General features: G+C 41.8%; 1 protein-coding gene across 4 annotated transcripts in view; it reads left to right on the top strand.

The window, feature by feature from the left end:
• The window catches only part of LOC125882878 (uncharacterized), a 93,233-nt gene that overhangs the window by 55,948 nt on the left and 12,091 nt on the right, over positions 1 to 25,194 (top strand). For 2 of the 4 annotated variants that reach the window (XM_049566825.1, XM_049566824.1), the window contains exons 10-13: positions 202 to 432; positions 21,140 to 21,210; positions 22,932 to 23,042; positions 23,857 to 23,954. In XM_049566825.1, the coding sequence (XP_049422782.1) occupies positions 202 to 432; positions 21,140 to 21,210; positions 22,932 to 23,042; positions 23,857 to 23,954 (511 nt within the window). Of the gene's footprint in view, positions 1 to 201; positions 433 to 21,139; positions 21,211 to 22,911; positions 23,955 to 25,194 lie in introns of all 4 variants that reach the window. The other 2 variants (XR_007448419.1, XR_007448418.1) reach the window with 2 other exon arrangements.

Here is a 25,194-nt window from a genome sequence, read left to right as displayed (position 1 = left end):
TAAAGGAGCTGAAATGGGTTTTAGTACTTTTTACCAAGTGGCAACTTCCACGTAGACGACCATGAATACAAATGAAGCTTTTCACGTTCAGGACTGTGGTGATTAAAGTCTTTAATTTCAAAAACGTAACCGTGTTCTAAGCAAAAGACTGCGAGATGAAAGACTTAATTTGATTTTTTGTGGTGTATCTCTCTGCTCCAGGTTCCAGCACAGATGAAGGGAGCCCAACTGAAGATGGTTATCCAGAATGGAGGGACCGAGAGGAGTCCTCAGCAGGAGGCACAGGGCCCGAGAGTTTTGACCACAAAGCTGAAGAGAAGGACAGAAGGATGGAGGAGAGGAAAACGAAGGTGCTGAACATGCTCTCCAAACTGCAGGACAACACGCCTCGTCAGCCAAAAGGCAGCAAAGGTCGCTCCAACTTCGAAGACTGTGAGTGAGATTATTTACGATACGTTTCGATACCATACCATGTCCTGTAGGGAAATTTGTCTTGGACTCAGGAGCTGCACAAGTATTGCTGCCTTACAATAATAGTCCAGAAGAAATGAAGCAGTATTGTACATCATCCATTCATGTAGTGCTCACACCAGCACACATCAGAGTCGACCGTTCTGTAACGTTATAAAAACCTGCCAGTTCACACCAATGCAACGAGATGAGATGGTGTGTCATCTCTATGCAACTTCAGTTTTGATTTTCAGGGTTATTTTTGATAATAACCTTTAAACTAAAAGGACTCTCTTTAATAAAAAGGTCTATCTCTGTAAGGTTTCTTTTCATAATGTTGTCAGACACTTGTGTGGATGTACATTGACGGTGCATAATTGACCCGAATAGTTACCTTGCATCCTGTTGTGTAGCAGCCCTCTTGGTCAGTACCGGACGGATTTAAAATCTTTGTTGTTCCCATTAGACACTTAGACACAAAAACATGTGGAAAAAAGGGTCCAGATTGAAAAATACTGAAGTTACTCTTTAAGACTCAACTGGAGGCTGTGCCCAAGTCAAACGAGCTGCTCTGTAGTGAAGCAGCTGAGGAGATTTTGGTCAGAATTAATCATTATAATAAACAGATATGAGACAATGTCCTGGTTGAAAATGCTAAGTGTTACTTGACTGTTAAAAATCACCTCAGCAATGTTTGAAGGCTGAATCTGTCTCTGCCTGCCAACACTCTTATTTGCTTCCTGCTCACACAATAGACCATCCGTGGAAAAACACAAACACGCGATGCATTTACCAACACTCCTCTCGACTCTAAAAATTTCCCCTCAATTACAGCACTTGATTTTTTTTTTTTTTTTTTTAGAATTGCCTTTTTTGCAAACAGGAGTTTAGCCAGGAGTTCTCCAGTTTCTCTCAAGTGCCTAATTTCTGGCATCCAAGCCTTTGTGAGAGCGCTGGGGCCGGCGGGTGCGACAATAAGCATCCACACCTAAGGTCAAGGCTGAGAGGCCGGCCCTCTGCAGAGGTCAGTGGGGTCAGAGTTCTCCCGTGAGTGCTGGCACCCAGTGAATGGGACTGATTGGACAGGTTTGTTCAGACGGTAATCAAGCAGGCTGAAGAACCCTGCAGCTGGCCTCACTATTCTGCAGCAAGGTTACTACTAATGGAAAGCTTTTGTTGTGTTACAGGAGTATGGATTTTGGTTTGTGTGTGCGTGTCCTTGTGTTCATGTAAAAATTAGGTTGAGAGTCACATGTGACAGCCTTGCAATGATGTCAGTATTTGGGTTGTCTTTGCATCTTTAAGAGGTGTTTATCATGCTATGTCTTTGGCCATGGGTTTGTGATAACGATAGCAGCACTGCTCCTGGTGATGACGGTCTGTTGGAGGATCCATCTCCTCAGTTCAGACTGAATATCTCAACAACTGTCGCATGGATTGGTGTGATATTTTGTACAGACGTTCATGATCTCCAGAGGATGAATCCTTATGATTGAAAGAAGTATGTCACTGCTAGAAAGATGGCCTTTTAATGAAACTAGGACATCTGTACAGTAAAAAGACGCAAATACTTTTGGAATTGGTGCTACAGAACTAGAGAAAATGGACACTTTGGCTCAAAAAGGAGAAACCTACAACTACCAGAATGCAGTGCGCCACACTAGACCAATAAACGCTCCCACTGGTAGGTGATGTAATGGGAACATATCTGTTTGAAACAATGGCGGCTGGTTGGCAAGAAACGATCTCATATTACAGTGTAACAGTAAGCGAAAACATGTTTCTGAAAACATTTGAGACAAGCCAGTGACAGAATCTTGGTTCATATTTGATCAGCGCTGCTTATGTTTATCAATGAATAGTATTTTCTATAAAGGTTTATAATGGATTAAGTTCAGGTTGGGTTTAAAAGACGTGCAACACAATTCCTCATAATATTAGAAGTACAATGATGTGTCAGTGCGTGTTTTGTTTTCGGGTGTGGTGTGTTTACAAAGCGTGTCCTGATACAGTCCATCATTTTCCACTCCTAAATGCTCACCAGGGTCCTTTTGTTTTGTCATGTGTGTGTCCTTGCACACACACAACTGCGGTTTCTGTGCTCACAGAAGTGTGTGTGTGTGTGTGTCTGTCTGTGTGTACCTCTTGTCCAGACACTTGTAACTGTGGCCCCTCATTAGGCTCTGAAAAGGCCTAACTGGTCATAATTGTCTCTTTTCGGTCCAACGTTGACCACTTGCCAAAGGATTCCCAAAATAGAGCCCACACACACACAAACACACACACACTCACACAGACACACACAAACGCCTGTAACTTCCTGTACTCTGTCACCATCTATCTGTTCAACTCTGTGACCCTCCTGGTTGTCATCATCAGTCAGCGGTCGCTGCCATGAGGCTCGTGTTTGGAGTTAACAGAGAATATGTACTCAAGCACAAAGAGCAGATCTAATTATGTTTTCAGAACAAGATGAGTCTGTCAGCCAGGCTTGCAGTGTAAATTTATATATTGACTTCATCAGTGAGTTCATACATAGAACTTTTAGTCGCATATCAGTGCATTTTGGTGACGTGATTATGTTGCATACTGGAAGATAAGCACTCAGTCTGAAGTTGTTTCTGTAAGATTCCTTTAATATCCATATACAGTACACCACATGGTCCATACCTTGTACAGTGCTGGAAATTCAAAACTAGTTGACTCAGTAGAGGCTGATGCTGTTTTGCTACTCTGTTCTTGACCAGCTCATCTAGGTCAGTGTTTCATATTTGTGTGCTGGGTGACAAATCTGCACCGTCATATGTCCTGTCAGACTCACTCTGTCATTCCCAGGTTGGACGGTTAAAACGGCTCTCACAAATTAAGTAAGACAGCCAAACAACTGGGTGATAATTCAGTATTTTAACTTTTTGGCTCTCAGCACTTGGCTATATCTGTACACACTAAGAGAACGCGTTCACAATGAACTGAACGCATTCGTCCATCTATCCATTTTTATCTGCCTGTCCGGGGCTAAGTCGCAGAGGCTGCAGGCTGAGCGAAGTACTCCACACGTCCAGGGGCGTTTCTTGGGACTGAGAACATTGGGGGCTGAGCCCAGAACCTTATAGGGAAGTCTGGGGATCCTACCTGGGAAAAAAGCTCTATGCTTTCTTGAGCCTTATTGCGTCTTGTCTACAGCCAAATACTGCCAACATGTACTTCAAAATGTGTCAAAATAAAATTATATTGATAGAAACAGGATGATGCACTTATAGATAACACAGGAATTAAAGCCAAAAAAATAAATATTTTGTAAATATTTTGACTGAAGCCAAGTCATATTCCCCCTCAATTTTTAAAAAATGTTAGAGGTTACATGATTTGCGATTTTTAGTTTGCTTTTTTTTTTTTTAACACCAGACCATGTGAAAAAGTTGAGTGATGATGCCTACAGACTATATCAGGAGTCATATTTTCCCCAAAAAATGCACATTACATGAGTCAGTTTAATTTTTGGTATTTTATTTTTCCTTCCACCCCTACTGTGTTGTGTTGCACCTCTGTCTCTGCTGCTTTTTTTTCTCCATTCCTTCCATCCTTTGAATCTGCTGCCAGAAAAACAAAGAAATGTATACTGAATGACAACAGAACATTCTTCTCCTCTTGAGGGTCGCGGGGGGGCTGGAGCCTATCCCAGCTACATCGGGCAAGAGGCAGGGTACACCCTGGACAGGTCGCCAGACTATCACAGGGCTGACACATAGAGACAAACAACCATTCACGCTCACATTCACACCTACGGACAATTTAGAGTTACCAATTAACCTAGTCCCCAATCTGCATGTCTTTGGACTGTGGGAGGAAGCCGGAGTGCCCGGAGAGAACCCACGCTGACACGGGGAGAACATGCAAACTCCACACAGAAGGGCTCCCATGCCCAGGATTGAACCGGCAACCCTCTTGCTGTGAGGCGAGAGTGCTAACCACCACACCACCGTGCCGCCCCGACAACAGAACATATTAAATGAAATATTTTAAAAACATTTCTTTTTTCACTGCTAATCAATAACAACATTGACAAATATCTACATGAATAACTGTATACATGCAGGCAAAATGAGATAGAGGTGCCATCAACAGCTCCTCCACAGTCATCGAAGTCTCTCGGGAGTTGTGAAAGCTCAGCTTTCACATAAAAGAAAAAGGCACTAACAACTTGTTCATATAATAATAATAATAATAATGCATTTTATTTATAGACATTCAATAAAATGACTGGACAAAAATCATAATTATAAATATTAGGTATAGAATCATCATCATAAAGTCATCATCAGTCAATATTGTGAATGTTGAGGGGGAGAGAGTTCCTGAGATGGTGGGCAGAGCGGCTGAAGGCTCTAGAACCCATAGTAGGCAGCAGGCCGATGGTGATATGAGTAGGATTGCAGAAGAGGATATAAAGCCCTTTTTAAAGAGGAGTTGTGCAAATTTGCAGGAAAGCCCAATCAGTCTTTTTCAGCATTGGCAGTATAAAAACAAAATCAGGGAGTGCAGCAAAATGCCGCCTGCCTACTTTTGTTTATACAGAATGCGCCTTTTTCGGGGCAATGGGGGGCGTGAGCAAGTAACAAAACATGTAGCTCAGCGTGTGACGTAAACAGTGACGTGGGAGGGAAGCCGCGGCTGGTCAGTCCTTCGGCGATTCTCTCATAAGTCGGCCCGTCCTTCACCAGCCCCGTCATCTGATGGTTAATGGTCTCTTTGTTTGCGAGGACAAGGAGGGCGCGCAATTCCTTGTCCCCCCAGTTGCTCATCTTTACAGTGTCTGTCAGGTTTGTGTTTCCCTCTTGCTACTAGCTGCTCATTCCTGCTATCAGCTGTTTCCTGTTTATCCACCGCCAGTGGCTCGCACGTGCAGCGTCATCAACAGCTCCTCCCACAAGTCTTCAACAGCCCCTCTCGTGGTGAAAGGCCGCCTCGTTCTTTTTAAACCAAAAAGGTTCCGTCAATATGTCTACCCTACATGGTGGAAAACTGGGCACCTCGGATCAACTCGCCAATCCAGCTCTGTGTGTCTAAACGCTCGCAGCTTGCCGGCAAAACGGCCCAACATTCGCGGAAAATCTGGCAGTGGAAAAGACGCTTAAGAAGGGAGGGTGTTTAGATATGAAGGGGTTCAGACAGGTAGGAAGGGGCTTAGTTATGAAGGGCCTTAAAGGTGAGAAGCATATGAATATTTGAGCATATTTTTTTGTGATAAGTTATAGATTCCAATTGAAAAAAAAAACTCACATTTTTATTCAGATTGTGCCCGCCAGGTCTGAAAAAACAAGTCACAACGTCAGCCACATCGACAGCTAATTTAAAACAACACACTGAATTGAAGCTTTGACCAGTCTTGTGGAGTATTCGCAAGTGACTGATGACTATTTGAGACTGTGACCTCAGTTTAGAAATTCAAATTGTGAACTATTAACTTGAACTTGTTCATTTTAATCAGTGTGAACTTAACTTGGAGCCAGCTCTTGTGAAGTGTGAACATGCACCACACTGTCTACATTACCTAATTCTCATATCTAGATATTGTTGATTATAAAATGTACTTCAAAGTCCAGTTTTGCCTCATGGCCTCCTAATCTGTGACTGTCTTAAACAGCCCAGGCTGAACAGATTGTACGTGCGTGAAGAGCAGGGTGACACTGATGTCAAGTAGCTGTGGTCTCCTTTGTGTTGCCGCAGAGCAGCGACTGAGTGCGGTGTGAGGGACTCTGTGGGCCGAGGTCTCTGATGAATGTCGGTGTTGATGTGGAACACCTGGCGGCCTTGAAGCCAGCCTCGCCGTGACCCCACCCACCACCACTCGCCCATATTACTGTCTCCTACCAGTGGGCGGAGATCAGACCTAATTGTTGTGTTCAAACAGTGAGTGAGCCAAAAAGAAAAATACGGCCGACCGAATGAACAAGAAAGACCAGTCACTTAAGAGACATGAAGGGAGGTTACGGGCATTAGTGTAAGGTGTTTGTGAATGTGTGTGTGTGTGTGTGTGTGTGTGTGTGCGGGGGGGATGTCTTATAGTGAGTGTTTGGGTACAGTGCCTTTATGTAACCCCTGTTTGCTCAGCCTTTGGTCTGGAATACCTCTATGTATTTACCATCAGTCCAGAATGACTGGGCAAACAAACAGCTCGCCTATTGATGAGCGGCAGCGTGGAATATGCCCGCTGTATTCACGAGAGAGAAAAAAGGACGGGGTAGAGGGAGAGAGAGCAAAGTAAATCTGTCAAAGAGTCTATTATATGGTGTCCAAACAGAGAGCACCCTCCACAATGGCCTTATTAATGGCACAATGTCAAGGAGTGGCGGGGCAATAATAGCAGATGATTTTGCTTTGTGAGGTTATCTCTAGAGATCTGCTATTGCAATACAGCAGATGATTTGGACTCTGGGGGCATATCAGTGCGGATCTGCGGCAGGAGCTGATTGGGCGTAGGCGTGTGTGTGTGTGTTTGTGACACGCTGCGAGTGTGTGTGCAGTAAGTTTGTGGTTTGTGGTGAGGCCGATGGCGTGCAGCCAGGGACAGGAGTGTGGCCGCTACGTGTGTCTTTGTTTGTTTTCCTAGCAGAGCTCTAACCCCCCCTTCGACACATACACACAAACACACACACACTCCTCAGTCTTTTTGGAGAAAGCAAGGGGGAGGAGTCATGCGTTCATGGAGCAACAACAACAGCGTCTGCAGGAGAATGCTGCCAAATACTGTCACCCTCTTTTACATTGTAGTGCCCACTCAAGAGACACCAGCACATGTTGCCAAATTCTGCTCTGAAAAGACTGTTTTATACAACACCAGTGAGGCGCTCTGAATGTTGATGCACTCGTCCTTATTTGTAAAATTGTGGGCTTTCTATAGTCATTGACAAAATAAGTAGGTTTTTTATTGCCTTCTGAAAAACGTTGGGGGGAAATCCATTCTAAGATACACTATGATTCTCTCTTGAAACATGATGTCTCAATGCAGGAAAGTCAATAATCAGAAATTAAAAACCCATTTCTCAAGAGCTGCTAGCATCCCCACCACTGTCGCCAGACTCAGGGTGGGTGTTATGTTAAAAATAAAAGTAATGCACACTAAGAATTATACTGAAGTGCTGATCACTGGCAATAGATCTATTTTATTTTGATGGCGTTTTGGCCTTTGGGCCTTCTTCAAGAACAAGTTGTTTTCTTCAAACAAGTTGACATGTGACCTTGATTTTCAGATGTTTGGGGTCGTCCACATCTGTCCCTGTGTGGTTTTTGGGAACTTAATTTATTGCATGTAACAAAACAAGTTGTTGTGAACTGCAATAACCTTTACTTCACCTGTTTCTTCTCTGCTGTGCTCCACTCTGTGTGTGTGTGTGTGTGTGTGTGTGTGTGTGTGTGTGTGTGTGTATGTGTGTGTTTCTGAACAGACTAAGCCCCGCTCTCTGAGGAACACATAGAGGAGAGAAAATAAATGACAGCAAAGCACAGTAAAGACTCTCACACTGAGCTGAAATGAAATTAATTTAGGTAAATAACATGGCATTTTTTATTGTTTGTGTTGTTGTAAATTTCCAAAAGAAGCTGTGACGGTTGCAAAAATGTCCCTAGGACCACAACACTCCAAGCCGACGGTTAGCTGTTGGTCAATTATTAGGCCGCTGTTGAGCACCTGTCACCTGTTGGCACCGGTCAGCAGATTCAGTGTTTTGAATTTCAGTTCAGCTCAACGCACAAGAGACATGGAAGTGAGGAAAGCAAACAAACAGCCAAAGTGGATTTTGTACGGATTAAACAAGCAAAATATAACTTGTTAAGCAGTGAGATCTAGAGGTGTTGCGGTGGATTTTGTTACCTTTGAATACAGCCTGGCTCACTGTTTCCCCCATTTCCAATCTTTGTGCTAAGATAAGCTAACTGGTTGTAGCCTCATATTGAAGGGCCCTGACACCAAGCCGACAGTCAGTTCGGTTAGTGTTGGTTGTCAATGAGCGCCTGTCGGCCTAGTTTTTGCAGTGTGTTCTTGTCAGCTGTTTTTCAGGTGATTCAGCCAATCACTCTGATTGGCAGTGCACGAGAAGAGGAACGGACATGAAGAAAGCAAACAAACCACTAAAGTCAAGAGGGCGTGAGGTCAAAACAAACTTTTTCTATTAAATATGTTTGTGTTAAAGCAACTCTTACCTTTCTTGCATTTCACACAGCACTTAGAAAAAATTTGAACATCCACAACTCCCGCCTCCCTCCAAAGTCCCATCCTCGTCCTTATTACGTCTATGATAGACGTATGCGTTGGTATGGTAACGTTAGATACACGGAAGAGGGGGTTGAGTGTAACGTTACAAATCCATCCCAGAGTTTTAAAACTCAACCGAAGTCAGTGATGACTGATAGATAGTTGCGTTAACGTTACTAGTAAGTGGAAACGCATAAGGATGATAACGTTAATGTTTCACATAAAGTGAAGAGCCTGGTTTCTATTCACTCCGAATTTTGTCTGGATTCTGGTTCCGGTCTAGAGAGCGGATGCCGAATTCACCAAATTCACCAAAGTAAAAGTGTTCACCAAAGTAAAACATTAAATTCTGGCGCACCATCGATTTGGGGTGATGAGGGGTGTAAGAAAATCGATTAACTGAATGGCTTAGGGCTTTTCTTGTAAATTATATTCTTTAAAGTAAAGTTTCACCGCATTTTTATTAGCTTGGTGCTTTTATTTTGATGGAAAGGCGCATCCATCGAATGATTCCAGTTCCTTACCAAAATGGCCACTAATGGCCCCAGACTACTTGTGAGCATCATTCCCGGGAATGTGAAGTTAAAGCCCAACTTGCAGGTTAAAGACCATGGTGAATAACTGTGTAGGAAAATGACGTAGAAACTTGATTAAAACAAAAAACAAAAACATTAACACACTACAGTGACTTTTGGGGTCGTGTTTGTGAGAGAATTTTGCTTCCGCGTCTAAAAACCCTCTAACCAGAAGTGACATAGCGTAAGGGAGTCCGGCTGAGTTCGATTGAGTGTAACATTAATAAACATGGATCCCAGTACTAGTTTTGAGACTGAAGAGGTTGAAAATATACATTCATATGCATATGACGGCTCACAGGCTTATAATTATGAGCCTGCTAGGCGTCCAAGAGACCAGGAACAGATCAGGGTTAGGAGAAATAACGGCCACAGGAGAGAAATAGATCTGTGGTGTGAGGAGAACCAGTGAAGAACTGGGCAGGTGTCTTGGTGAGTGACCAGCGTTAGCTAACGACAGCTAACGACAGCTAACGATATGTTCACATCACAACATTAAGTTTGCCATCACGTATTAGGTTATAACAAAGCTACCAATAGCTCTGCCAGTGTTAGATAACTAATGCTACTTACCCATAACAGAAACTAATGCGCAAATATCAGCTTGTATCAGACGTATCTTGCTACGCGTGTTATAACTCTGCATTACGGTGTATTGACGTCCGCAGGGGAGAGAGGGAGAGAGAGAAACGAAGATTTCCTGATAATTTCTTGTATGATAGGTGCTTGTGTGGGAACTGCCAGCCCATGTCCTCAGCTGTGGAGAGTATGTGCTGCAGGGAGGTGGATGCCTTCTGGGCTCTGGTGGAGAATCTGACCCCCAGACCAGACATTACATGGCTCACACTGCCCATCAACCCTCACGCCGCCCGCTCCCGTCTCAAACACGGAGATCTCCCTCTCTGCGGAGCCCGCCCAGCCTCACACATACCCCCGAGGCTCGGGTCTCCCTCTCCACCAGGAACATAATCCTCCTGTCCAAAATGAGGGCTGCACACGACCGCGTTTTTGGTCACAGATGAAGCTGTGAAATCGCACCTCTTCACCTGCACAAAACGCACCCAGGCACGAAAACTAACTCCACTCCTTTTTCTGTCCGGAAAACGGTGGACTCGATGTCCTGACAGACTCCAGTTTGTGCACAAACACAATAATTTGGCATAATCACAAATGGTGAAATGCACTGTTAACAACCGAAAAAATACTAACTCACAAGTTTACTACCGCTCAGACTCACTACCACCTACTACTGCGCGTTGGACAGAGGCAGGGTCAAGGACGCAGAGTCCCTCTCGTGACGTAGTATCAGGCGATGTTGGGGAAAAAAGCGTTTTTAGAAGAGGAGCTAAAAAGAGACACTTTTTCCTCTGAATTTGAGTCCTTATGTCGTGTAAACCATAATAAATTCTGAATAAATAACTTCTCATATGGTAATTTTCAGACAAAGTTATGTATATATTTTTTAAAAAATTTAACCTGCAAGTTGCACTTTAAATATGTAGTTTTACTGTTGGTGACAGGGACTCTTATCCTTTAATCTTAATCCTTTAATCTTCATAGGCTCAGTTAAATCTGCATGACATACATTTCTACTGTATCATAGCATCAAACTTGCGTGTGAATAGACGGAAAATAAACTTGATAATTTGATAAGTAGAGATCATCACCACAACATCACTGCCTGTTCGTTTTAAAGCACAAGTGTAAAAGCTACAAACCATTTAATCTCCTCTCTGTGTGCACATGTGTGTCGTCTGACGGCTTCATCAGTCTGAAAACCTGCTCCGTCACTTCTCCTGCACCTCCTGCTGGTCTGCACCGCTCTCCCTGTAACATTTTTATCAGATAAGGTTTCGATCCTTACCTTTGATGTGGAGCGTGTTCAAAACAGCCAACAATACCTCATTCTATACTATTGTGAAACGATACGCTTGGCCTGGTTTACAGGTCTGCGTTGGCGCTCAAGACCTCTCACCTCCTTATCTTACTTCATATTTTACGCCTTTGTCTCATCGCACTGAGGCAGTAGATTTACAGCATTATCACATGTTTAAGTACTTAAACCCAAAACATCCCATAAACCCATTTCTCATAGACTTTCTGCAGTTGAAGATCGGTTTAGACTTTGTTTATCTGTGTGTGTGAATGCTATTTGCTCTAAATTCACACTCTTAATCACATATTTTCAGGCTGTATATGTGGGGCATGTTGCACTCTGACATTCTCCTGCTATTAAAAAAGGGGGTCACCTCCTCTCTGCGGCTGAATGTGACCTTTGTTAAAGGAATTATGGGACACTTTATACAGTGTGATGATGATGATGAGCAGAAACAAAAGTCTGGGATTAAGCGGGAAACAGAGCAACAAACAAAGTGAACTCGTTAAAAAACACAATAGACCCCTGTGTGTGTGTGTGTGTGTGTGTGTGTGTGTGTGTGTGTGTGTGTGTGTGTGTGTGTGTGTGTGTGTGTTATCAGTTGCTTCCTAGCTCTGACACTGTATGACGAGTCAGTTATGGAAGTTCATACTAAAACTGTGTTTTATTCTCTGTGGCAGGTAACGGCCCACAAACCTCATCGCACTTTAGGGACTGTTCTTTACTTATGAAGGGACTTGTCAGGGGAGGAGGGTGGCCGGTTGATTCTTATTTTATTTATTTATTTTATTTTGATCCCCCCTATGTTAATCACTTATTGATGCTGTTTTTGAAGTATGAATAAGTCAGTAAGTAATTTATTCCATTGAAATATCATTGATGTATTATAGAAAAGTGATTTATCTTTTTATAAATGACAAAAGGCACATCTGCCTCATTTTCGCTGTGGTATTGTGATACTACTCAGAACCATGATACTTTCACTGGTATCGTACCGTGGGTCCCAATTTTGGTACTGTGACAACACTAGATGTCACAACCATTCCATTGGGAGTCGTGCAGTGAGGCGGCTCGGGTGCCGCTTAAAAAAGTGTTCCCCCACTTTTGGGAGTAGGGGAACACTGCTCTCTCTGAGGCCCAAAGTGTTCCCCTACTTCTAATTTTACAAATTAAGCACTGGTTATTAGTTTGGCTAAGATAAGTCTGCAAAGATATTATCACTGCCACTAGTTTGCCTGATATTAAAATAAGACAGAGCTAGCTAACGTGTGCTCATGCCTGCATGCATAATTAAGCTACAATTCTTAGAAATGTTTTAGCTTAATATTTGGACAACCACTGTCATTACAATAAATTAAATCTGTAGTCATTTAATACTCACAGGCCTACATTCAGCAGGCCTATATTTTGTGCTAGAGTGACGCTATGTTATATGAAACATTAACCATGAAAATTAACGATGTCATGTTAGCTTGTCAGTAAGGGGGTAAATAGTGCTCCAAATTCAGGCTAACGTTTAGCATGGAAAACAGGGCACAAGCAAGGGGTCCCTTGTTCTCTTATTTCAAGATACCTGAATGAAGATGTTTTCGTATGATAGGCGTTACCCCTTTACAGACACATCCACTTCACTGTGATCCCTTGCAGTTTTGTGCAAAACCCACGTAGTTATTTTGCATGCGGTTTTTATGTAATTTCGCCTATTTTATTTTATTATTCCTGCATACTGGGGTCCTTGAACAGTATTACAGTTGGATAAATTGGGGCTGACTGGAAAGCTGTGACTCTTGTGGAGTCAGTGAGCCCCATGTATTCATGTGTGTTCCATGTGTTTGCACTCTTGCCTCATAAAAGGCATATCATTGCAGTAATTTCACTGTATAAGGTGAGCTGTTTTTGATATTTTACACAGGTGAATCAAATCGAATGCTTGCTATTGACGACACAATAAAACATCCATCGGTTAAAAGTAATTAATACTCTGAGTAGTTTTTGGGAAGAGTACTTTGTACTTTTACTTAAGTATTTTTTAAACACCAGTACTTTTACTTGTAATTGAGTACAATTTAAGCAATGTCACAGTACTTGTACTTGAGTACAAATTTTCAGGACTCTTTCCACCTCTGCTGCTCAGGGCGTACGGGGCCACAGGGGATTTTTTTGGCTGCAGTAAGGCACATGGCCACAGGAGAAAATTGGCTGCAAGGCTGAGATGAAGGGCCTGATCCCTTTACAACATTCAGCTAGTGAGCTATGCTAGCTAGCTTCCACTGAAAAAGACGAGGCTAACAGGCCTAGCTTGCTAACACTAGTACTGACTAACAGTAGATGTTGCCTGCGCCACTAAAGTAATGTCACAGCAGATTTTTTTTTTGTAACAAGACTGCAAATCTAACAGGACCTTTGATGCCAGCATTCAGTATCAGACAGTTTTTGTTACTCTGTGCTACAGACATATTTCAGGCAGCACCAAAAAAAGCACAGAGGTCACAATGGAAAATATAAATCATACACAGATGAGTACCAATAGTTGTCAGAAGAGCAGTCAGCAGTGTTTTTCATCCGTCAGCTGCAGACATTGAAAATGACGTCCAAGTGTGTGTTAAATGAGTTGTGACCCGCGGCTGTTTGCAGCCTGCGGACCGGTGCGCGAGCAGTGACTCTGCAAGAGAAAAGGAACAAAACAGGAAAAACAAACGCCAGTGAAAGAGTGAACCTCCCTGCTCATCATCATCATGGCCCCATTCTTCCTCTCTCAATTGCAACTGAATCGCCTCGGCCTCATTACAGATTATGGCCTCAGCAGAGTGACTCTCCCCTTTCTCTCGCCTTTCTCCACACAGTCCCTCTCTTGATTAACATTTTCTGCTAGGCTTCACACCAAAGGCACAACCTGTGCGCTTTAAAGGCAGGGTGAAAAAAAAGCCATCAAGCGCTGGAGTGGAATCAGATAAGGCTATCAGGCAGGAGGCTTTACTGCCTCGGCTTTGTCCCACTCCTCCACCCGCCCTCGCTTCCTCCCTCAATCTCTCACTCCACTGCACCTTTTGTCCGGTTGATTCCCTGACGGAGTGCTCCCCTCAGCCAGGGACCCCCCGACCTCCAACACCACTGCACTGCAGGCCCACAGTGTGTGTGTGTGTGTGTGTGTGTGTGCAGACAAGAACAGGCAAGGTTGTGGTCACGGCTGATGTTGAGGTTGAACTTTCTTAAACTCTGCCTTATTCAGAATATACTCGAGACCTTAAACAACATTATCATCACATGATATGTAAATGTACATTTGGTGATATCATACACTAGATATTTAGATTTTTTTCCCCTTAAAGCAATTATTTCACCCATTTTTGTTGATTGTTTTCCAGTACAACCACACTTACAATAATCCTTTACTAATAAAAACAAAAAAATAAATTGAGAATAACTCTGCATTAGCATTAGCATCATGATTAGCCATTACTGCTACAGCATGACTGATACTGCATTTTTGCAGTTTAAAGAAATCTGATAGTAGACCTACGTGGCCAAAATGAATTTTATTTACACATTTATTTATTTTCTTTTAATGTCCCCTAAAATGTCCGACCTTGACTATACTGTCTTGTATCTGTGCTAAATCTGTCACTAGAGAGGTGTTTTCACATTCCTCTACTAAAGGGGGCGGTGTCTGTACACTTCCCTAAAATCTGATTTTCAACGTACGCCGGGCAGCCATATTAGATACTCACTAATACAAAAGCCAAATTCTCTCTAATATGCGAAATACATATTGACGGGGCCGTAGACTTCGACACAACACCAGCAAATTAACCTGAAAGCTCCAGGGCAGAGCGGACTGTCAGTGCAGCGAGCAGAGCAAACATTGTGGAGTGTGTAGTTTTGTAAACCGGACCAATGTGAACACTGTAACATCAAAGAAAATATCGTTGTGTGTTTCATGAACACTAACGATGTGTCAGCCACTGCCGGTTAGCCTCCAAGCTTGAAAACTGAATTTCTCGTCAGGGATTAATAAAGTATATAAAATTAAAAAAAAACTGAAAAAGCTAACAAACAACATAAACAAATAAATGATGCTAACTATACGTATCATTCAGGTTTCACGTTTCACGTTTTGGGGCACAACTAAGCAGCAACCTCCAGGACTGAAAAATATCGCTGGCACTTAAGTGCCAAGTACTGCAGTTCCTCTAATGGCCACTTGTGGCTGGCTCCAGAAGCCAGTGAATCCCCGTAGACTCCCATGTTAAAATGCCCAACTTTACAGCAGAAATAAACATGTTTACAGCCTGGTACAAAAAAACGCCTTTGATCTCAACAGCTAATTCCCCGTTCATGACAACTGTATGTGAGGTGATTTTATTTTTTTAATAACTCATCCATTTACATTTTATCAAAGCCGTATAGCGCGTATATCCCTTTCGGCCACTGTATTCAAATATGGCGATGCAAGAAGGCAGCCTCCAGCAGACCGTGCCCTGCCTGTGTATATATAGAGAAATCATTCTAAGCCTATGAGAAAGCTTCCATTTGTATGTGAATTGCATTACACTTTAGTAAATATATATTTATGAAAGCAATAGTTGATATTTGCTAATAAACAACCACGTAAATTACACATTGTAACTTTAAGGTTTAAAGTTATGCATAATTAAGGTTGGGCCGTACTGAGTGACAGCCTGTCTGCTGATATTATCCTCGGGCTCATAGTCTCCAGCCTCTCGCCCAAATATGGTCACTTTTGGCTCCAAAAAACCAAGATAGCAATGACCAAAATGCTTAACTCAAGGCTTCAAAATGGGAGTTCACAAACCAATGGGTGATGTCATGAGAGCTACATATGTCCATTATTTTTACAGTCTATGTACAGAACAGACTCCTCATCTGAGTCTGGGTCTGACTGAGGCTCAAACATGTATGGCTGAAACTCGAAACTAAAGGTGTGGACACACCAAACTGACATCAAAGAACTAGTGGCAACGAAAGCTAACTGCTGCATCGTCTGCGTCGCCTCACGCCGCCCTGTGTCAGTTGCATTTGAACACACTACTCGAACTACATCCGACAGCCAAGTGGCACGTACGTTCTGCGCCTGCGTGAGAGAGAGCGGACTGACAGAGTGGTACATCCTGACAGCCGTGGTGTTACCTATCTGTGTAGCTGAGCACCGCAGCACCTCCACTGGCTATTACATTACATTTACATTCAGATAAACCCGCTGCTTCTTCCCAACTTTAACCTGAATAACAAACCAGTGCTTCGTTCTCCAGTTGGGTCCAAACGGAGAGCCGGCGGTTTCACTACAGGCGGATTCACTCGCTACAGGGGAAGGGAATAAAACCTAAACAGCCAATCAGAGTGATCTCTTTCACCGACTAGCTCCACCACCGATTCAACATGCTCAATTGGCCAAAAAGCTGGCGACGCCGAAGGGCCAACGGTGCGGGACACACCACAAAAACTAGGCCGACAGACGCTCACCGACGGCCCGACTTTGGTCGACAGCCGACTGTCAGCTTGGTGTGTCAGGGCCTTTACCTTAACCCTGGTAGACAGGGGCTGAGGCCAGAGCCAGAATTTCTCAATAAGGGAAGAAGAGTAGATCCGTCAGACCCTTTTTAGAGGGTTTTGTTGTTGTTGTTGTTTCTTTTTTATTTTTTGTGTGGGAAATCAACATTAAGATAATAATCATAGCAGTGTTTTTTACTTTCTCTAAAATGCGTCTTTAGGGGGAGTTAAACGAGATTTACTGGGCAGAACATTTTACAGCTTAAACATAAACTTGTCTCTACTTTTTGGTGGACAAGCTACAGAACAGTGACACTGTTTGAAAACATCTTTGTGCATTTCTTTACTTCAGTTTTCTTCATCATATATCATCTGAATTATACACTGATACATCTGTGTTACCAATTTATCGGTTGGCCCTATAGCGCTTAGTTCTAACCACTACTACAACTCTGTTTCTCTCTGCCATTGCTCTGCCTACTGTGGCGCAGAGGCGACATTCATGATTGCCACATGGATAAATAAAACTCTGGGGGCATGTTTGAGCTTTAATATCATTAGTGCAGTTTCTTTTGTGAATCAGACGTCGAGACGGGACAGATAGTGGTTGCAAGTGATGCGCTTTTCATGGTGCTATCAATGGCAGCAGTCCATTCTTCGTGAATTTACTAGCAGCGAGTCTATATTGAGTAAGTAAAATGTCAATTTCCAAAGTAACTAGTAAGCAGAGCAGTTAAAAAAGTACAATTTGAGTATATGAATTTATGAAATATGGGGGAGTAGATGTACAAAATGGAAACAAGTGAAGTGAATTTAGATATAGTTTGTGAGTGAATGCTCTTCCACTTGTGGACAAAAAAGATGAAGCAATGATACATCTATAACCTCCTCACACACACATGCACACACCTGAATGGTTCTGGACAGTCAGTAGAGAGTATAATAAATGATAAGGGATCCTTTAAAAAGAAAGAAACATATCTGTGTTTCTGGACTCACTGAAGTCACCACAGGTCAACAGCTCACTCTCCTCCAGATGGTCAGTGAACCTCAGCCTGCCTCGCTGTAAAAGAGAGAAGGTGGATCCATTCACTGCGTCACATAAGCTGCCATTTCACTTTAGCAAATTGACCAGTGCACTGATCCAGCCACTGTGTGAACCTTTTGAAGAGAGCGGACTTTAAATCTGGTCCCATGCCAGGCTGAGCAGCGTCTGCATGTGTGACTCCGGATCCTCCTGCTCCTGCAGCCCCTTCTCATCTCAGATATTTGCAAACAGATGCACGAAGCCAGCCCGCAGGTTTTTTGATCAATCAAGCTTTAACAAGTCAAGTTGACTAGATGCGAATGTAACATTTTGCATGTGAAAGGACGAGGCCGGGTAAGGCCTGGTTTCGATTAGGCCTAAGCTGATAAATGGCAGATTCAAACAGCCCCCCTGCTACTGCGGAGAAACCCCAGAGGTCCAGGGGTTTAAGTCCAGACTGATATCAACTCTGTTGCTCCTCTTTCTTCTCCAAACCAATGAATAGATCCATTATTCAGTAGACTCATTCTCATCTCCTAAATTGAAGTGGCAGCAGCTTAAAAGCCCCCATTTTCTACCCCCCTTTTTTTCCAAGTCCTTCTCCCTCCTAATTTGCCTACTGAAATATTCATGGGTGTGGTCAGCCTCAGTTTGTCCCCTGTCGTGTAATCATCGTTCTTATATTGGAGTCTTTAGCATTCATCAGTACTTTTAAGTGACAGAAATTAGGTTCTGTTTTTATCTATCTTAAGAAAGAAGCCTTAGTGAGTTTTATGATCCTTTTATAAAAGGTCCTTAAATAGTCCTAAAATGTCTTTCAGCTCTCTAAATATCAGGCTTTAAAGTCATTAAACAGTCGTAAATCTGAATTTATGAGGTCTTAAATGACTTGAGCTCTTCTGCGTGAAAGTATTGTAAGTATGTTACAAATCCTTAAACCTTTCACTGAACATAATACTGTCTTTTTACTTTATACCTGCATGTACTTGTTGGCAAAATGTGGATTAACCTAAACTAAGTTGATTGAATTTGGTTTAAAATTATTTTTGAAAAGGTCTTAAAAAGCAACAAATTTAAGTGTCTGATACCTGTTTCTCTGTGTCTTGTACGTAATCTCTTTAAAGTCTCAAAATTAAAAAGGCACAAACTTGAGCAAAGGTGTCATGAGACATATATGTAGCACTGCAACAATTATTTTCAGAATCCATTATTATCTTGATTAATTGTTTGGTCTATGAGATATTAGAAAACACTGAAAGACGTCCATCCAAGTTTCTCAGAGCCGAAGATGACGCCATACATTTTTTTGTTATTTTCCGACTAACACAACAAAACACAAAGACATTCAGTTCAGAAATATTTCATTATCTAAAATACGGTATGTCCTGTACCATCAGTTGTCATGTAATAGTAATGGCCATAACGATAATACCAGGCAGGCATCAAGAGGTTTATTTTTCACTTCCTGTTTCAAAAAGTAATTATGTTCAGTTATGGTTTGCCATCAGATGTTGTACCTTTAATAAGTAAAACTTCTGTAAACGAGGCTGAAAAAAAAAATACCTGATGACACAGAACGCCAGTCCTATTTGCAACACAGTATGTAACCATGATCATTAATGAGGGACATTCTCTGTCATTTTAGGTTCTCAGTCACTGTATACTCTGCTTTAAGTGTTACTCACTGTTTAAGTATAGTGTGGGTACTTGTTGTCGTTGTTGTTATTATCATTTGTAGTTTTCTTCTGATTCATTCATTTGTTTTAGTCTGTTTTCATTTTGTTTTATTTTCCAAAGGAAGGAAGGAAGGAAGAAAGAAAGAATGGAAGAAAGGAGGAAAGGAAGGAAGGAGAAAAGAAAGAATAAAGGAACAGAAGGAAGAAGGGAAAAAGAAAGAAAGAACAGATGGAAGAAAGAATGAATGTAAGAAAGAAAGGAAGGAATTAATAGAGGAAGAAAGAAAGTACGGAAGAAAGGAAGGAATAAATGGAGGAAGAAAGAAAGAACGGAAGGAAGAAAAATAACGGAAAGAATACAGAAAGGAAGGATGAAAGGAAGGACAGAAGAAAGAAAGAGAACGGACGGAAGGGAGAAAGAAAGAACGGAAGGAAGGAAGAGAGAATGAAAGAATGAATGGAAGGATGGAAGGATGGAAGAGAGAAAGAAAGGATAAAAGGAAGGAAGGAAGACAGAAAGAACAGAACAAAGGAAGGAAAGGAGAAATGAAGGAAGAAAGAAAGAATGTAAGAAAGGAGGAAAGGAAGGAAGAAAGGAAAAAGAAAGAAAGAACAGAAGGAAGGAAGAAAGAATGTAAGAAAGAAAGGAAGGAGTTAATAGAGAAAGAAAGAAAGAAAGAAAGAAAGAAAGAAAGAAAGAAAGAAAGAAAGAAAGAAAGAAAGAAAGAAAAAGAAAGAAAGAACAGAAAGAATGGAACAAAGAATGGAAGGAAGGAATAAATGGAGGAATAAAGAAAGAATGGAAGGAAGGAAGGAAGGAAGGAAGGAATAAATGGAGGAAGAAAGAAAGGAAGGAAGAGAAAGAAAGAAAGAAAGAAAGAAAGAAAGAAAGAAAGAAAGAAAGAAGGAAGAAGAAATTAATAGAGGAAGAAAGAAAGAATGAAAGGAAGGAAAATAATGGAAGTAAGACAGAAAGGAAGGATAAAAGGAAGGAAGAAAGAAAGAAAAAGAAAGAAAGAACGGAAGGAAGGGAGAAAGAAAGAAAGAAAGAACGGAAAGAAAGTACGGAAGAGAGAATGAAAGGATGAAAGGAAGGAAGAGAGAAAGAAAGGATGAATGGAATGATAGAAGGAAGGAAGAGAGAAAGAAAGGATAAAAGGAAGGAAGGAAGAGAGAAAGAACAGAAGAAAGGAAGGAAATGAGAAATGAAGGAAAGGAGAAAGAACAAGGAAGAAAGATAGAACAGAATAAGAATGAAAGAAAAGACATAAGGAAGGAAGAAAATAGAAAACGTTTGGGCAATTCTTGCTTGAAAAACAACTTTAATGATTAAGCATGTTGCCAGTAAGTGTTCTGTCCACAGTAAAACACCTTATTCCTGATGAAGCTGAATACTGTGTTTATCTGAAGCTCTCGGCCGCCCAGCGTCTCTTCATCTCACTGTCTGTCTTTATAAAAAGCCTGAGCAGCCAAGTGCCACTCTGCCCCCCCTCCATCATGACCAACTGGACGCCCTGTGAACCACTCGCCCTGTATTGTCCACCCTCCGTGACCCCAGTGCAACCAGAGGGGAGAAATATTGCTCTAATCCACTCTGCACACACACAGAAGCCTAATTCTGTGACTCAGGCTGGAAATCACTGTTATGTGTGTTATACAAATTGAATACACAAATGAACGGATGAAATATTGCTCTTGTGCAGTCAGAAAGTCCAGTTAGTATGAATTCCACAGGCTCTAAAGGTTTGTCTTTGTCTCCTTCTTTTCTCTTTGCAGTCGACTTTTTGGCAAAGTACTGCATTTTCAGTCAGGAGAGGCTGGCTGAGTACAAAAGAGCTTTTGAAGCAGTAAGTGAAAAGACATTTAAAGCCTTTATATTTGGGATATTCTCTTTCACTTACTGTAACATGTTGCATTTTCTGTTGAGAATAAGGTGATTTTTCTCTTACAATAACGGTGATGATGGCAGGGCTGCAACTGACACTTAGTTTCAGTGTTTTCCCAATTAATCCATTAATAGCTTGATCAATAAATCGTCTGATTTTCGCATTGTCACCAAAGGAAGGAATTAATAGAGGAAGAATGTAAGGAAGGAAGGAAGGAAGGAATTAATAGAGGAAGAAAGAAAGAAAGAAAGAAAGAAAGAAAGAAAGAAAGAAAGAAAGAAAGAAAGGAATTAATAGAGGAAGAAAGAAAGAATGTAAGAAAGAAAGGAAGGAATTAATAGAGGAAGAAAGAAAGAAAGGAAGAAAGGAAGGAAAGAATTAATAGAGAAAGAAAGAAAGGAAGGAAGGAAGGAAGGAAGGAATTAATACAGGAAGAAAGAAAGAATGTAAGATGGAAGAAATTAATAGAGGAAGGAAGGAAGGAAGGAAGGAAGGAAGGAATTAATACAGGAAGAAAGAAAGAATGTAAGATGGAGGGAATTAATAGAGGAAGGAAGAAAGAAAGAAAGAAAGAAAGAAAGAAAGAAAGAAAGAAAGAAAGGAATTAATAGAGGAAGAAAGAAAGAATGTAAGAAAGAAAGGAAGGAATTAATAGAGAGAGAGAGAAAGAAAGAAAGAAAGAAAGAAAGAAAGAAAGAAAGAAAGAAAGGAATTAATAGAGGAAGAAAGAAAGAATGTAAGAAAGAAAGGAAGGAATTAATACAGGAAGAAAGAAAGGAAGAAAGGAATTAATAGAGGAAGAAAGAAAGAATGTAAGAAAGAATGGAAGGAAGAAAGGAAGGAAGGAAGAAAGAAAGAAGGTATGGAAGAAAGGAAGGAATAAATGGAGGAAAAAAGAAAGAACGGAAGGAAGGACGGAAGGAAGAAAGAAAGAACGGAAGAAAGAAAAATAACAGAAGGAAGACAGAAAGGAAGGATAAAAGGAAGGACGGAAGAAAGAAAGAACGGAAGGAAGAAAGAAAGAATGTAAGAAAGAAAGAACGGAAGGAAGAAAGAAAGAATGTAAAAAGAAAGGAAGGAATTAAAAGAAAAAAGAATGGAAGGAAGAAAGAAAGGAAGGAAGAATGTACGGAAGAAAGGAAGGAATAAATGGAGGAAGAAAGAAAGAACAGAAGGAAGAAAAATAACGGAAGGAAGACAGAAAGGAAGGATAAAAGGAAGGATGGAAGAAAGAAAGAAATCCAAAATTAATAGTTTGATCAATAAATCGTCTGATTTTCGCATTGTCACCAAAGTAAGATGCCGAAACCAGTGACTTTTTTGGCAATTTTTGCTTTAAAAAATGACAAAACAAAGTATTGCCGATTAATTTTCTGTTAGTCAACTAACATTAATCAACTAATTATTTAATTTAGATCAGTGGTTCTCAACCTGCTGGGGCCCCAGGACGCATCCAAGTGGGGTCCCATCACAATTTAATGGCATCATAAAAGACAGAAACACATTTCCACTAGTATTTTCTGTCACTTTCAACTAGTCTAATGGTCTTTGGATCTTGAATTACGCATTTTTGTTTTGTCAAAGTTTCATTTTTAAGCTCTAAAATGAACTTCCAGGCTGAAAATTATATTAAATCTTCTGAATTTCTCAACACTGATGAAGGTGATGGTCTCTCTCTGCAGGAGGATGGTGATGGTGACGGCTACCTCTCGTGCCTTCAGGCTTTACTTGCTCTTAAAAACATCATCCCTGCAGAGCTGCTGTCGGACGAAGAAGAGATCTACGTCTATCGGGTCGGCTCTCTCTCCACATGCAAATACAATCACACACCAATTTTCATGAGCTGTGGGAAGCAAAACAGTCTAATCAGAGCATCAAACGTCTCACATCATCATAAAGATAGCCCCAATTTTTATGACTAAATCCACAGTGACGGTAATGAATTATCTATACCTAGTCTTTTCGATAACCTTACATTAAACGTCTTTGCTTTTATGAAGAGATCTAAGACATTTATAGCAGATAAATATGACTCAATACTAATTTTAAAAAACTAAAGAAACTTAAAACCCCAGACGATAACAAGACTAAAGGGCATCCACACCAAGAACGATAAGGTTAAGGATTATCCGCACTGATGAATGCTATCATTTCTTTCATTCTGTAAACAGCTTGTGCTGCACGCTCCAGCTGCATCAGTAGCTTAATAATAACTGAACACTTTCCACTGATTCCAAGGGTCAGCCTGATTTAAATCCAGATGTCCTTCATCTTTATAGCGTCTCAAGCAGGTGAGTGTTTCGGAGCTTCAGTGATGGGTCTCTCTGCAGTGTCATCTGCCATGTTGAACGTGAAGCCCTGTAATTTCAGATGGATTGTGATTCACTGTTCCTAGTGACAGTGTTTACAACGATATCTCTCGTCACTGTCATTTTCGTTATAGTTGTGGTGTGGACTCTGTGAGGCACTTGAGTTTGAATGATTTAAAAAAAACTAGTCAGGGCGTCACTGCAGTCAGTAAGAGTCATCCTCTGGGGATCATGAAAGTTAATTAGATATTTCAGTCTGAACCAAAGACATGGGTCTATGTCACATTTTTTGTTTCAGATCCTGGAGATGGTGGACTTCAGAGTGACAGATGGTCTCGTGGACCTGAGGCTCTTTGCAGTGATCGCCAGCCTGGCACAGAAAATAGCCACCATGGAGTAAGTGACCTTCAGCAGACGCCACACTCTGAACTCCTCAATGACGCCGGAAGAGGAGTGCCTGACCTGCCATAAATAAGAATAAGAGTGTGTACGCAAATTAGTTCCAGTGATTTTGTCGACGTGTGTGGGGCTCCCTTTGATCCTCTGCTCCTCGTGTCTTCAAACGTTTTATGTGACGTTAGAAGTCAGAGTTATGAGTGTGGATGTGATAACGGCATATGCATTAGCACTAAAATGATTCAGCCTCTCAAACATGAGAATTTGTTTTCAGACTTTTGGACTCAAGAAAATCATCCGCACACTGATCCATAATAATAGTTGCTTGGAGCCCTACATTGGCCCCCTGTGCAGACATTAAACATCACTCTGACTTGAACTCGTCCTACGCGTCCCTGTGTCTCTACATTATGTCCCCATATGCCGCAGATTCCCACACACATCGCTTTCTTCCTGCCCTGGGGTGTATAGCTTCCTACAGACAGGAGTGTGTGGAGCCAAGCCTACTCTGGAGGTCTCCGAGGGTCAAGGCCTGCTCCCAAAGCCCTCACCCTGGAGTGAGAGCTCCCTCTCAGCGAGGACAGCGTCAGGGTCACGGGTCCCCTGATTTACGGCCGGCCCTTTGTGTTGTGTATTAGAGGAGGCCTGTAGACTGCCTCTAACAGTGGCACAGAGAGACCAGGGTGTCTCCTCTGTGTGGAGGCAATTATAGTAATGATAATGAATGACCATATTAAAGCTCTTTTCACAGAACTCCCCTTTGCAATTTGAATAATAAGAAGAGAGGAGATCAGCGTTCATGACGCCAGCGTCTGAACAAGGAGAAAACAATAGCATCCTTCTGTCATCTCATCCCAACTGAACTCAATTGATCCTCTTACCTGTTTCAGTTAATCCTGTTGTCTCTAATCCTATTTCAGAAATGAGCTGCAACAGTAGTTACACAATCAGCCTTTCTGATCATGTACGGCTTTGAAATCTGACGAGGTGTTTCCCACTTTGTTGTATATTTTTTCTACCAATTTTACCTCGCACTAATTGCAGCCTCCCTCCCGCCACTCTCCTCTTTTCAACTTTAACTGTCCGTCCCGCTCACGTCTCTAATCTCTGCGGCTCTCTTGTTGTCTACCTCTCACCCTCTGTGCCATGCTGTTTTGGCCCTTGACTCAGCCCATCTGTCCCTGTGTAGCATTGTGCTCCCCAACAAGTCCACCTCACACAGCGCCACATTCCCCCAGGG

The sequence above is a fragment of the Epinephelus fuscoguttatus genome, linkage group LG22, assembly GCF_011397635.1.
Source record: "Epinephelus fuscoguttatus linkage group LG22, E.fuscoguttatus.final_Chr_v1".
Lineage (NCBI taxonomy): Eukaryota > Metazoa > Chordata > Actinopteri > Perciformes > Serranidae > Epinephelus > Epinephelus fuscoguttatus.
This window is presented reverse-complemented; position numbering and strand designations above follow the sequence as displayed.